Genomic DNA, 15,206 nt, shown 5'->3' with positions numbered 1-15,206 from the left:
ACATCGACTTCTCTAACTTCTGCTAAGGCCCCACCTCCCCCTCGTACCCCATCTGTTACTTATTTTTATGCACACATTCTTTCTCTCACTCTCCTTTTTCTCCCTCTGTCCCTCTGAATATACCTCTTGCCCATCCTCTGGCTCCGCCCCCCCCACTTGTCTTTCTTCCCGGACCTCCTGTCCCATGATCCTCTCGTATCCCCTTTTGCCTATCACCTGTCCAGCTCTTGGCTCCATCCCTCCCCCTCCTGTCTTCTCCTATCATTTTGGATCTCCCCCTCCCCCTCCAACTTTCAAATCCCTTACTCACTCTTCCTTCAGTTAGTCCTGACGAAGGGTCTCGGCCTGAAACGTCGACTGCACCTCTTCCTACAGATGCTGCCTGGCCTGCTGCATTCACCAGCAACTTTGATGTGTGTTGCTTGAATTTCCAGCATCTGCAGAATTCCTGTTGTTTTCTTAACAATCAACTCCAACATCTTCCTAACTGGCTTCTCATTTTCTTTCTTCTGCTTTCTCCCTTCTTGAAGAGTGGAGTGACATTTGCAATTTTTTCCAGTCCTCTGGAACCCTATCAGAATCCATTGATTCTTGAAAGGTCATTATTAATACCTCCACAATCTCTTCAGCCACCTCTTTGAGAACCCTGGGGTGTAGACCATCTGGTCCAAATAACTTACCTATCTATTTCATTTTCCCAAGCACCTTCTCCCTAGTAATGACAACTTCACTCACTTCTGTCCCCTGACACTTCCGGCATATTGTTAGTGTCTTCCACAGTGAAGACTGATGCAAAATAATTATTCAGTTTGTTGGCTGTTTATTTGTTCTGCCCCCTCCTCTCATTATTACCTCTCCAGCATCATTTTCCAGCAGTCTTGAGATTTACTCTCACCTCTACTTTACATTTTAAAAGTCCAAGGAAACTTTTAATATCCACTTTTATGTTATTAGTTGGCTTACATTCGTATACCATATTTTCCTTTTTTGACATTTTTAGTTGTCTTCTGTTGGTTTTTAAAAGCTTCCCAATCCTCCAACTTCCCACTATTTATTATATACCCTCTCTTTGGCTTTTACAGTGGTAGGTAAAAGTTTGGGCACCCCTGGTCAAAATTTCTGTTACTGTGAATAGCTAAGTGAGTAAAAGATGACCTGATTTCCAAAAGGCATGAAGTTAAAAATAACACATTTCTTTAATATTTTAAGCAAGATTGCTTTTTTAATTTCCATCTTTTACAGTTTCAAAATAAGAAAAAAGGAAAAGGGCCTGAAGCCAAAATTTGGGCACCTTGCATGGTCAGTACTTAGTAACACCCCCTTTGGCAAGTATCACAGCTTGTAAATGGTTTCTGCAGCCAGCTAAGAGTCTTTCAATTCTTGTTTGGGGGATTTTCGCCCATTCTTCCTTGCAAAAGGCTTCTAGTTCTGTGCGATTCTTGGGCCGTCTTGCGTGCACTGCTCTTTTGAGGTCTATCCACAGATTTTCGATGATGTTTAGGTCAGGGGACTGTGAGGGCCATGGCAAAACCTTCAGCTTGTGCCTCTTGAGGTAGTCCATTGTGGATTTTGAGGTGTGTTTAGGATCATTATCCTATTGTAGAAGCCATCCTCTTTTCACCTTCAGCTTTTTTTTTTGACAGAGATTGTGATGTTTGCTTCCAGAATTTGGTGGTATTTAATTGAATTCATTCTTCCCTCTACCGGTGAAATGTTCCCCATGCTGCTGGCTTTAACACAAGCCCAAAGCATGATCAATCCACCCCTGTGCTTAACAGTTGAAGAGGTGTTCTTTTCATGAAATTCTGCACCCTTTTTTCTCCAAACATACCTGTGCTCATTGCGGCCAACAAGTTCCATTTTAACTTCATCAGACTTGTTTCCAAAAGGCATCAGGCTTGTTTAGATGTTCCTTTGCAAGCTTCTGACACTGAATTTTGTGGTGAGGATGCAGGAAATGTCTTCTTCTGATGACTCTTCCATGAAGGTCATATTTGTGCAGGTGTCACTGCACAGTAGCACAGTGCACCAGCACTCCAGAGTCTGCTAAATCTTCCTGAAGGTCTTTTGCAGTCAAACGGGGGTTTTGATTTGCCTTTCTAGCAACCCTATGAGCAGTTCTCTCGGAAAGTTTTCTTGGTCTTCCAGACCTCAACTTGACCTCCACTGTTCCTGTTAACTGCCATTTCTTAATTACATTACAGACTGAGGCAATGGCTACCTGAAAATGCTTTGCTATCTTCTTATAGCCTTCTGCTTTGTGGGTATCATTTATTTTAATTTTCAGAGAGCTAGGCAGCTGCTTAGAGGAGCCCATGGCTGCTAATTGTTGGGACAAGGTTTGAGAAGTCAGGGTATTTATAAAGCTTTGAAATTTGCATCACCTGGCCTTTCCTAACGATGACTGTGAACAAGCCATAGCCCGAACATGCTAATTAAGGTCTGAGACCTTGGTAAAAGTTATCTGAGAGCTCAAATCTCTTGAGGGTGCCCAAACTTTTTCATGGTGTTCCTTTGCTTTTTTTCACTGTAAAATTGTACGAAACAAAAATAATACAATAATCATGCTTGAAATGTTGAAAAGAATGTTTCATCTTTAACTTTATGACTTTTGGAGATCAGTTCATCTTCTACTCACTTAACTATTCACAGTAACAGAAACTTTGACAAGGGTTGCCCAAACTTTTGCATGCCACTGTATATTGGGATGGGGTGGTTTGTGTTATCTTATGTGACCTGAGGAAGTTTTAAAATGCTGAGTGTATTTGGAGAAGGAGCATCAATTTTGGTTAAATGGCAATCGCAGGAGCAATTTTATTTCTTAATATGGTGTGATTTCAGAATTTTAATGCTTTTTTAAAATTATTGTATGAAAAGTTGCTGGGCTGAATAATCTGCCTTCTTAGCAGCAAAGCTACGCCTTTGCCATATTGCTGGGCGCTACATCTACCCACTCTTGCCTGAATTGACAGCCACCTCTTCTAGAGAGCGAGAGAGATATATATATATATCTCTACCATGAACTTACAAATTGTTGCTAATTTTATGTGTGATCACTTAAAATCATAGTCCAGTAGATTGCTGTGGATATACATATTAGCTGGAAGAGAGGGAGTGCTTGTATTTTGTAAAAATAAGAAAATAACATTAATATTGAAACATTAATAATGAAGAAAGAGAAGGTCAAAACTTTGTATTAGATATGAGGTCAATACTCAATATATTTTAAAATGGCACGATATAGTAAATGTGTTTTCTGCTGCACTACTTGAGATATCAATTGCATATTACTGGAGAGATTTTAACATATTGACATTTTATTTATTGTGCACTCAGACACATGCAGAGAGCCTGCTACAGTTTGCACAGACACACCAAGAGATGCTACAAGAGTCCACAAATAAATTGATGGTTCAACAAGTGGAGACTGCTAAACTGACTGCAGATGCCGCACGCCAGATCAAAGAGGTACACTGAACTTTGTTGTAGCTGTTTCAATAAAGCACACTTTCCATGATGCATCTGATATTTCCTATACTTTGAAGGGCTAACTTTTTATGGGATTTGAGCTTTGGTTGAGCCATAATGTATTGTGCATTTAAATAAACAGATGAAGCTGTTGCTATGCTGAATATGACACATTAGGGTAGGTGGCATAAGCCTTGGTGAGGCTGAGATAGGTGGGAGACGTTTAAGGAGATAATGTCAGAAATTAGGGCCTTGACATTTAAAACAGTGGTCACTTTATTACAACACAGCACAACCTACAGCACAATACAGGCCCCTCGGCCCACAAAGCTGTGCCGAACATGTCCTTACCTTAGAAATTACCTTGGGTTACCCATAGCCCTCTATTTTCCTAAGCTCTATGTACCTATCCGGGAATCTGTTGCAAGACCCTATTATATCCGCCTCCAGCACTGTTGCCGGCAGCCTATTCCATGCACTTACCACTCTCTGCAAAAAAAGAACATACTCCTGATATCTCCTCTGTATCTACTTCCAAGCACCTTAAAACTGTGCCCTCTCGTGCTAGCCATCTCAGCCCTGGGGAAAAGCCTCTGATTATCCACACGATCAATGCCTCTTATCATCTTATGCACCTCTATCAGGTCACCTCTCATCCTCCAACGCTCCAAGGAGAAAAGGCCAAGTTCACTCAACCTATTCTCATAAGGCATGCTCCCCAATCCAGTCAACATCCTTATAAATCTCCTCTTCCCCTTTCTATGGTTTCCACATTCTTCCTGTAGTGAGGCGACCAGAACTGAGCACAGTACTCCAAGTAGGGTCTGATCAGGATCCTATATAGCTGCAATATTACCTCTCGGCTCCTAAACTCAATCCCACGGTTGATAAAGGCCAGTGCATCGCATGCCACCTTAACTACAGAGTCAACCTGTGCAGCAGCTTTGAGTGTCCTATGGACTCTCACCCCAAGATCCCTCTGATCCTTTACACTGCCAAGAGTCTGACCATTAATACTATATTCTGTCATCATATTTGACCTACCAAAATGAGCCACCTCACATTTATCTGGGTTGACCTCCATCTGCCACTTCTCAGCCCAGTTTTGCATCCTATCAGTGTCCCGCTGTAACCTGTGACAGCCTTCCACACTATCCACAACACCGCCAACCTTTGTGTCATCAACAAATTTACGAACCCATCCCTCCACTTCCTCATCCAGGTCATTTTAAAAAATCACGAAGAGTAGGGGGTCCCAGAACAGATCCCTGAGGCACACCACTGGTCACTGACCTCCACGCAGAATATGACCCGTCTACAACCACTCTTTGCCTTCTGTGGGCAAGTCAGTTCTGGATCCACAAAGTAATGTCTCCTTAGATCCCATGCCTCATTACTTTCTCAATAAGCCTTGCACAGGGTACATTATCAAATACCTTGCTGAAATCCATATACACTACATCTACGGCTCTACCTTCATCAATGTATTTTGTCACATCCTCAAAAAATTCAATCTGACCTGTAAGGTACGACCCGCCCTTAACAAAGCCATGCTGACTATTCATATTATGCCTCTCCAAATGTTCATAAATCCTGCCTCTCAGGATCTTCTCCGTCAACTTACCAACCGCTCAAGTAAGACTGGGTGGTCTATAATTTCCTGGGCTATCTATATTCCCTTTCTTGAATCAAGGAACAACATCCGCAACCCTTCAATCCTCCGGAATCTCCTCTCCCGGATGGGGACCATTGATGATGTAAAAATCATCGCCAGAGGCTCAGCAATCTCCTCCCCTGCCTCCCACAGTAGCCTGGGGTGCATCTCATCCAGTCCTGATGACTTATCCAACTTAATGCTTTCCAAAAGCTCCAGCACATCCTCCTGCTTAATATCTATATGCTGAAGCTTCTCTGTCCGCTGTAAGTCATCGCTACAATCACCAAGATCCTCTTCTATGGTGAATACTGAAGCAAAGTGTTCAGTATGTACCTCTGCTATCTCTTCCGGTTCCATACATACTTGATTGGTCCTGTTCTCTCACGACTTATCCTCTTGCTCTTCACACACTTGTAGAATGCCTTGGGGTTTTCCTTAATCCTGTCCACCAGGGCCTTCTCATGGCCCCTTCTGGCTCTCCTAATTTCATTCTTAAGCTCCTTCCTGCTAGCCTTATAATCTTCTAGATCTCTATCATTACCTAGTTTTTTGAACCTTTCGTAAGCTCTTCTTTTCTTCTTGGCTAGATTTTCAGCAGCCTTTGTACACCACGGTTCCTGTACCTTACCATCCTTTCCCTGTTTCACTGGAACGTAGCTATGCAGAACTCCATGCAAATATCCCCGAATGTTTGCCACATTTCTTCCATACATTTCCCTGAGAACATCTATTTCCAATTTATGCTTCCAAGTTCTTGCCTGATAGCCTCATATTTCCCGTTACTCCAATTAAACACTTCCCTAACTTGTCTATTCATATCTCTCTCCAATGCTATGGTAAAGGAGATAGAATTGTGATCACTCTCTCCAAAATGCTATCGCACTGAGAGATCAGTCACCTGACCAGGTTCATTTCCCAAAACCAGATCAAGTATAGCCTCTCCTCTTGTAAGCTTATCTACATACTGTGTCAAGAAACCTTCCTGAACACATCTAACCAACTCTACCCCATCTATACCCCTTGCTCTAGGGAGATGCCAATCGATATTACAGAAATTAAAATCTCCCACTACAACAACCCTGTTATTATTACAGCTTTCCAGAATCTGTCTCCCTATCTGTTCCTAGATGTTCCTGTTACTATTGGGTGGTCTATTAAAAAAAAACACCCAGTAGAATTATTGATCCCTTCCTATTCCTAACTTCCACCCACAGAGACTCCATAGGCAATCCCTCCATGACTTCCTCCTTTTCTGCAGCCATGACACCATCTCTAATCCACAGTGCCTTTTTGCCTCCCTTCCTGTCCTTTCTGCAACATGTAAAGCCTGGCACTCTAAGTAACCATTCCTGCCCCAGAGCCATCCAGGTCTCTGTAATGGCCACAACATCATAGCTCCAAGTACTGATCCACGCTCTAAGCTCATCTGCTTTGTTCATTATACTCCTTGCATTAAAATAGACACGTCTCAAACCATCGGTCTGAGCGCAACCCTTCTCGATCACCTGGCTATCCTCTCTCTTGCACTGTCTCCAAGCTTTCTCTATTTGTGAGCCAACCGCCTCTTCCTCCATCTTTTCAATTGGGTTCCCACCCCCTGGCAATTCTATTTTAAACTCTCCCCTTTGCAAACCTCCCTGCCAGGATATTGGTCCCCCTGGGATACAAGTGCAACGCATCCTTTATGTACAGGCCACGCCTGCCCCAAAAGAGGTCCCAATGATCCAGAAATCTGAATCCCTCCAATCTCTCAGCCATGCATTTATCCTCCACCTCATTCTATTCCTATACTCACTGTCATGTAGCACAGGCAGTAATCCTGAGATTACTACCTTTGAGGTCCTGCTACTCAACTTCCTTCCTAACTCCCTGTAGTCTGTTTTCAGGATTTCCTTCTTTTTCTTACCTACATTGTTGGTACCAATATGTACCACAACCTCTGGCTGTTCTCCTTCCCACTTCAAGATGTCATGGACACGATCAGTAACATCCCAGACCCTGGCACCTGGAAGGCAAACTCCATGTTTCTTTCCTGTGTCCACAGAATCGCCTGCCTGACCCCTTAACTATAAGAGTCCCCTATCACTGCTGCCAACCTCTTCCTTTCCCTACCCTTCTGAGCCACAGAGCCAGACTCTGTGCCAGAGGCACAGCCACTGTTGCTTCCCCCAGGTAGGCCGTTCCCCCCAACAGTACTCAAACAGGAGTACTTATTGTTAAGGGGGACAGCCATTGGGGTACTCTCTGGCCTCTGACTCCTGCCCTTCCCTCTCCTGACGGTTACCCACTTATCTGTCTCCCGAGGCCCCAGTGTGGCTACCTGCCTGTAGCTCCTCTCTATCACCTCCTCACTCTCCCTGACCAGACGATGGTCATCGAGCTGCATCTCCAGTTCCCTAACGCAGTCCCTAAGGAACTGCAGCTCGACGTACCAGGCACAGATGTGGCAGTCCGGGAGGCTGGGAATCTCCAGGACTTCCCACATCTGCCACCAAGCACAGAACGCCGGCCTCACACACATACTTCCTGTCTGTATTCTACACAGATAACCTACCTCGCCTCGATCCGTTATTGCTGAAACCCCATTCAGCCAAAGCCCTCCTACTCTATCTCCCTCTCCTCTCTCGCCCGCTCTATTAAGCTGTCCCCTTTTAAACTCTTTTCGCTTTTCTACCCGGTTGATGTCCACGCACTTGCACAGTCGTGCCCTGATCAAACCGCTGAAGAAATAACCCTCTCCTTTTAAACTCTTTAAAAAAGATTTGTGAGTACACTTTGTCGTGAGTTGCCATCCTTTACATGCACAATTGGGATTGATGAATGTAGTAAAGTTTTCACAATGTATCAGGCGTCAAGTATGTATTTGAAATTTCCTCATACCCTAAACCACTTCAGTTCATCATATCTTTGCTGGCTTAGCCATCTTATTCTCCCATTGATTTATCTTGATTCCTATTCTAATTAACTTGTGCAGGGAAATTTCTAACACTCTTCAACCTAAACCATTATCTATTTTTCTTCCAGAGATGACCTGCTGAATGTTTCCAGCATTTATGTATTTTATTTCAGATTTCTAGTACCTAGTTGCTTTTTCATTAATTTTTAGAAAAGATGCTCAAAATAGCAGCACTAATGCTAAAGAATCTGATGATGCCAAGAGTAGGATTTGGAATCAAATTGGATGGGCATCGTGCAAAATGATCATAAATCAATGCTCAGGATCTGCATTTGTTATACACATTAACAATTTATATGAATACAGGAGGTATTATTAGTAAGGTCACGAATAACACAAAATAGGTGTTGTTGATGATGGAAAGGATAATAAATCAAGGAACGAAGTTTGTGCAGGAAAGAAGATCAGCATTGTTATTGATTAGTGGAGCCCAAGTGGCCTACTGCTTATCTTTAAATAAAGGGGCTTAAGGTGCGATGAAAAGTTTATTGAAAAATTTCTTTAGCTGCAGTTTTGATTCAGTGTGTGCTTTGGGAAGGGTAATAGTAGTTAACCCCAGGCAAGGAGATGAATGGAAAATATTTGTGTGGTCCATGGGAAAAGAGCAAGAAAGTGGTATTAATAGAATACCTCTTGAAGAAAAGTACATAGAGGCTCTGTAATTTTGTGATTTCATAAAGCAACAGTTGATCACCAATTTGTATTTAATTTGCACCAAACTGACAAAAGTTTTTTTTTAATTTAGATGAGTGATTTGGCATACGTTCAGATTGCAACAGGATCTCCAACCACTGTGGCTACCAACCTATCGCGAGGAGCAATCACTGCACCAGTTGTGGCACTGTTGGACCAACAGAGGCTGCAGCAATCAGATCTTGTGAAGCAACTGCATGTAAAGATTGAATCTGAAGGGTAAGGCATCTGAACGCTGCTTCACCTTGATCAGAGGTCATTGATCAGTCTCATGAGGTTAATAATCTGGGGAGCTTGTTGCTGATGGCCTAGATTTTAGACATGTCTACTGATGCTATATGTAGGTCCCATACTCATAACTCACCTTATGGATTTGTCTTTTCAGAATTGATGAATATAACAGATGTGATGAACGCAACAGTGAGCAAGTAATTATTTCTGACATCAGAATAAGACTGGTCTCACTGGTTAGCTATTTATGTAGAGACTGAGTATAGTTCATATCTCTAATAAGAATTGTAACTAGAATTCAACCTTATAATGCTTGGGATCGACTTAATGGTGGAATTATTTTTAAAGCTTTCATATAACATGCTTATTAGAGAATAATATGTTGTTTGAGTAACTTCAGCAGTGGAGTACATCCTTATCTTAGTAAGCTTAGCTTTAGGCTATTATCTGAAGATCCAGCTTTTACGTATTGATTTGCAGGATGCGGTAGTTGCTGGTAAGGCCAATGTTTATTAGCTATCTATAATTGCTAGGCCATTTTGGATGGCTGTTAAGTGTCAGTAATATTTATAATCTTGGTGGTGGCATCCGTTAGTTTCGCGAGACCATGGATCTGTGCCTGGAAAGTCTTGCTTCAGTCGTGTTGGTAAAGTAGTGTCTGTTGTGGCTGCAGCGACTGCACTTGAAGGCGCTGTCCTCCAGTGTTGTCTTGGTACTGTTTTTCCGATGAGTGTGCTTTTCTTCAGCAGCAAGTCTCAGCTTCTCTTCTCCACTTTTTAGACCGCTACGTAGTTCCAGCCTTCAGTGAGAGCAATCGCTTGCGATGTCCTCCCACCTCTCGACGTTCATGTTCAATGACTTCATGTCTCTCTTGCAGACATCTTTGAAACAAAGATGGAGCCGCCCTTGTGCTCTCTTGACGGAGGCCAGTTCCCTGTACAGCAGGTCTTTCGGGATCCTCCCATCTGACATGCCCTGTACGTGGCCCACCCAGCGGAGACGGTGTTGTTGGAGCAGGATGAAGAGGCTGGGTATCTGGGCGCGGGCCAGGACCTCATTGTTGGTGACTTGGTCTGTCCACTTGATGTCCAGGATGCGTCTCAGGCTGTGAAGGTGCAAGGCATTAAGTCGCCGCACTTGTCTGTAGTAGAGGCTCCAGGTCTCGCTGCCGTAAAGCAGTGTGCTGAGGACGCAGGCCCTGCAGACAGCAACTTGGGTGTGCATCGTCACCTTTCTGTTCTCCCAGACTCCCTTTGTCAGGCTGGCGAATGTTGAGGCTGCTTGTCCGATCGGTCTGTTTATCTCAGGGTCTAGGGAGAGGCTGTCCGTGATGGTGGAGCCAAGGTATGTAAACTCGTGAACTACCTCCAGCTCGTAGTTGTTGATGGTAATGGCAGGGGGTGCTCAACGCCTTGGCCCAACACATTGGTCTTCTTCAGGTTGATGGTCAAGCTGAAGTCCTGGCAGGCTCTTAAGAAGCTGCCCATGAGGCGTTGCAGTTGCTCTTCAGAGTATGTTGCCAGTGCCACGTCGTCTGCAAACAACATGTCCCTGATGAGTACTTCACGAACCTTGGTTTTCGCCCTCAGCTGGGACAGACTGAACAGCCTCCCGTCCGATCTGGTGTGGAGGTAGACACCATCAGTTGATGTTGAGCATGACTGCGAAGAAGATACCGAACAGGGTGGGGGCAAGCACACAGCCCTGCTTCACACTGCTGTGGATGTTGAAGACCTCTGAAGAGGAGTCGTCGAACTGAATGACACCCTTCATGTCTGTGTGGAATGACTGAACTATCTTGAGGAGCCTCGGGGGACAACCAATCCTGGCGAGGATTTTGAACTGGCTGTCTCTGCTCACAAGATCGAAGGCCTTCATAAGGTCAATGAAAGCGATGTAGAATGGTTGTCTTTGCTTTCTGCATTTCTCTTGTAGCTGTTGAAGGGAGAAGATCATGTTGATTGTGGAGTGTTCTGACCTGAAACCGCACTGAGACTCAGGATATACCCTTTCGGCTATTTTCTGCAGTCTGTTCAGGACCACGCGGGCAAAGACCTTTCCAACGATGTTCAGCAAGGAGATTCCCTTGAAGTTGTTACAGTCGCTTCTGTCCCCTTTGTTCTTATGTAAGGTGACAATGTTGCAGTCTCTCATGTCTTGCGACACTGCTCCTGCTAACCAGCACTGGCACAGTAGTTCGTGCAGGTGGTTTAGCAGGACACCTTTTGCGCATTAGATGGCCTCTGGTGGAATGCCATCCAATCCTGGTGCCTTCCCAGAGGGCAGGCTGTCGATGGCTTTACTCAACTCTTCGGCAGTTGGCAATGCATCAAGTTCCTCCATGACAGGCAGGCATTCCACGGTATCTAGCGCGCTGTCCGAGATGCTGTTTTCTCTGGAGAAGAGTTCAGAGTAATGCACCACCCACCTCTCCATCTGCTTGCCTTTGTCATTGATAGTCTCACCTGTTATAGTTTTCAATGGTGCTGTCTTGCTCTGGGTTGGCCCGATGGCTTTCTTGATCCCCTCGTACACTCCATGGATGTTGTCTGTGTCAAATGATGACTGAATGCTTTTGTATAGTTGTAGCCAGTAGTGATTTGCACAGCGTCTGGTTGTTTCCTGGGCCTTGCTTAGCACTTGTAGTGTTGCCTGGGTGGGGTGGTGTTTGTGCTGTAGTAGTGCAACACGCTTTACCTTGATAAACAGCGGTGAGCTTACTTGAGCTCACTTCAAACCAGTCCTGTGTTTTGCCCCGTTTCTTCCCAGAGGCCTTGAGTGCAGTGCTGTGGATAGTGTCCCTGAGAGAGTCCCATCTCTGCTCAGCATTTACCTCTGGTGGGTCTGCAAGGAGAGCATCCTCCAGTGACTTGAACTCCGCAGCTTTATCTGGGTGTTGTGTCTTACTGGCATCGATGCGCTGCTTGGCGTAGTGCATCTTCTTCGGCCGAAGTCTGATCTTGCAGCAAACCAGAGAGTGATCCGTGTCGCAGTCGGCGCTCTGAAAGGAGCGAGTCATGAACACGTTTCTCAGGTGATGGCGTCTTGTGATTATCAGGTCTAGCTGGTGCCAGTGTTTGGAGCGGGGATGCTGCCAAAACACTTTGTGCTGAGCTTTGGTCTGGAAGTAGGTGTTGGTGACACACAATTCGTGGAGCATGCAAAGCTCGAGCAGTCGTTGCCCGTTGTCATTCATGCTGCCAATCCCATACTGCCCCAGGCAGCTTGGCCAGGAGTCGTGCTCGGCGCTCACTCTGGCGTTGAGGTCACCAAGTAGCAGCAACTGTTCCTGACTTGGGATCTCCTGTATCATCATTGAGAGCTGGTCGTAGAACTCACTCTTTGCGTCTTGTGTAGAGTAGGGGGTTGGGGCATAGACGCTGACAAGGTTGACAGGCCCGTCAGATGTGTGGAGTCGAAGTGAGAAAATCCACTCCGTCCCTTTCTTGCTAGGCTCTACCATCTTCAGCAACGAGTTCTTCACGGCAAAGCCGACACCATGCTCTCTGGTTTCGTCTGAGCCCTTCCCCTGCCAGAAGAAGGTATAGTCTTTTTCACATAGGGTTCCCGATTCTGTGAGACGTGTCTCTTGGAGCGTTGCGATGTCCACTTGGAGTCTCGACAGTTCATTGTTAATCACTGCTGTCTTGCGTGTGTCGCTGATCTCCTGAAGGTCATCTGATATACCAGTTGTCATGGTCTGTATATTCTGGCATCCTAGTCTGAGTGCTGGCTTCTTTCTTTGTCTTCTTGATGTGCCTGGTGCAGCGTTTACAGTCCGCAGTTCGGGCTACTTGTATCCCTAAGCCCTACGCACCCAGTGGAGCGGGCGGACTGTGGCGGGACAGCACCTAATTGGCTGGGGGCTGCCCAACTTGAGGTGGGCGGTAGCTGTCCAGTGAGATGCGATGGTCTCTCCCTCCGTCGAAAGCAACCCCTGGTGCCTTGCTCTATGCCAATTGAGTGCAGACTTATAACCAGTAGACTGCTGCTTTCTGTGTTGTGCTGTCGCGGTGAGGCAATGCTGGAGTGTCCTCTCCAGGGTGCAGGCCTGGGCAAGGTTGTATGGAAGACCGGCAGTTGCCCATGTTGCAAGTCTCCCCTGTCTATGACACTGATGTTGTCCAAGGGAAAGGCAAGGGCCGATACAACTTGGCACCAGTGTTGTCACAGGAGTTGCTAGAACGAGGTTGAGGCAACGTCGGACTGCCTTAGGGACTCCAGCTCCGGATTTGTCCTCAGGGTTTACTCCCGAAGCCTTTCCCATGAGTGGGTATGGCCGCAAGGCAGAGAAGGTTTGAAATCAGAGTTTCCCTCTCTTAGATGGACTGCCTTACCAAGCTGATGAACTCCATCTACCCAAAATATTTATAATCTATAGGCCAAATAGTGAGAGATGGCAGATTCTCTAAAAATATGTAAATAAGCCAATTCAGTCATCCTCCGGGTTTTTATTCCTTATTTCTTTAGCTACCTGAATTTAAATAGATGGTATTGCAAGGCAGTCAGTTGAGCTACTTGTTCATAGCTCTTTTCATTCAGATTCTCTGATTTTCCCAGGAAATCAGTGGGTTCTGCAGATGCTTATGTTTCCACCACATCCCAAAAACACGCAGCTTGGTAGATTAAATGACTGCTTTAAGTTGTTCTTATTTGGCTGCTAGAAGTAAAGGGGGAATTGAAGAGAATGTTGGGTGAATAAAATAGGATTTATGAAAGTAGATACTTTATGGTTGTCATGAGGGCTGTTCCAAAGCAGTTTCTATCTATGACTCCATGACTCTAAATCTCCCAGTAACAACCATTCTCTGGGTCAATAGTCCAAGTCACTGGACATGCAGTAATGTAACCACTTTAATGCTGTCACTCAGTCCTTTTTAATTTTTTAAGTAGAATTCTTACAGACAGAACAATGTTTATAAGCAGTTTTACTATATTCTGCAAAATCTGTCTTGGAAAGTACCCAAGTCTTCAAAATCTCAGTCAAGCATTTCAGCCATTGTTATTCAGTCTGGGATAGAATGGAGCATTCGAATTTATTTGACAAATTTAAATTCAGTGAATTAAGATGAAATTTACAACAAAGTTATTGTAAAGTATTTTTTTAAAAATGCTGCCATCCTTTTCATATCTTTTTTCTTAAATGGCCCATCAAAAACACCTATGCTTAAACAAAATTAAGCCAGCATTGACCTGGATTCAGATTTGGAAAATGTCAGGTCACATCAGCAAAGTGATGGAAAGCATTAATAACAGTGCTGTCGTGTGGCATTTATTTATGAATAAGTACATACTCAATTGCATCAGGAGAATGTAGCTAATTGCAATCCTGTTCCAAACATGGACATTAAAGCTAAATTCCAGAGGTGAAGTTGGAGATAATTCACCTCAACTCTAAAGCAAGATTTACTTGAGTATAACATCAAGGAACTTGGTAAAACTTAAGTAATTGAGAATCCTGAGGAAAATTCAGCACCAGCTGGAGTTTCATCCTGCACAGAGAATGGTTGAGATTGTTGGATGTCAGTCATTTCAGGGTCAGAAAATTGTAATGGGAATTTCAAATGTTACTATCCTAGACCTAATCATGTTCACCATTGAATAACCTTTCATCAAAATATGTGGATGCTTGATAATTGGACACATTTAATTCTATTCACAGTTTATCAAAAGAAGAAATTAATCATGCCTGCCTGGAATAAGGCGAGGGCAGCATTCATGTATGTGGGATGTGGGAAATGATATTGTCATCATAAGCACTTGGTAATAGTCCCCAATGTGAGAGTATAAACCCACATTCATTATTCTATGAATTACTGCTGCAGAATCTTCATCATGAACATCTTAGGTGATCTGAAAATTATTTGTGGTGTGAACAGATAGGAGGCTGTAATGCACTTTTTGAATCCCAAAGACTTTTCACCATTTGCAATACAATGGAATATTTATTTCTTGCTGGATAAGTGTACTTAAATGGCACTTAAGAAGCTTAACACTATCCAGGATAAAGCAACCCATCATTTCATTCTTCCACTCATTCATGGAGTAAGCATTCATTTCTTCCACTGGTGGCACATGGCAACTGAAGTTCATATTCTTCAAAATTCACTGCAGTTATAGAAACATAGAAACATAGAAAATAGGTGCAGGAGTAGGCCATTCGGCCCTTCGAGCCTGCACCGCCATTTATTATGATCATGG

General features: G+C 44.1%; 1 protein-coding gene across 9 annotated transcripts in view; it reads left to right on the top strand.

The window, feature by feature from the left end:
* Positions 1-15,206, top strand: part of cep350 (centrosomal protein 350) — a 251,684-nt gene that overhangs the window by 137,035 nt on the left and 99,443 nt on the right. For all 9 annotated transcript variants that reach the window (XM_063063672.1, XM_063063675.1, XM_063063671.1 and 6 more), the window contains 2 exons: positions 3,337-3,468; positions 8,827-8,993. In XM_063063672.1, coding sequence (XP_062919742.1) covers positions 3,337-3,468; positions 8,827-8,993 — 299 coding nt within the window. The remainder of the gene's footprint in view (positions 1-3,336; positions 3,469-8,826; positions 8,994-15,206) is intronic.

This window comes from Mobula hypostoma, chromosome 12 (assembly GCF_963921235.1).
Source record: "Mobula hypostoma chromosome 12, sMobHyp1.1, whole genome shotgun sequence".
Classification (NCBI taxonomy): domain Eukaryota; kingdom Metazoa; phylum Chordata; class Chondrichthyes; order Myliobatiformes; family Myliobatidae; genus Mobula; species Mobula hypostoma.
Note: the sequence above shows the minus strand (reverse complement) of the source record. Positions and strands in the feature narration are given on the sequence as shown.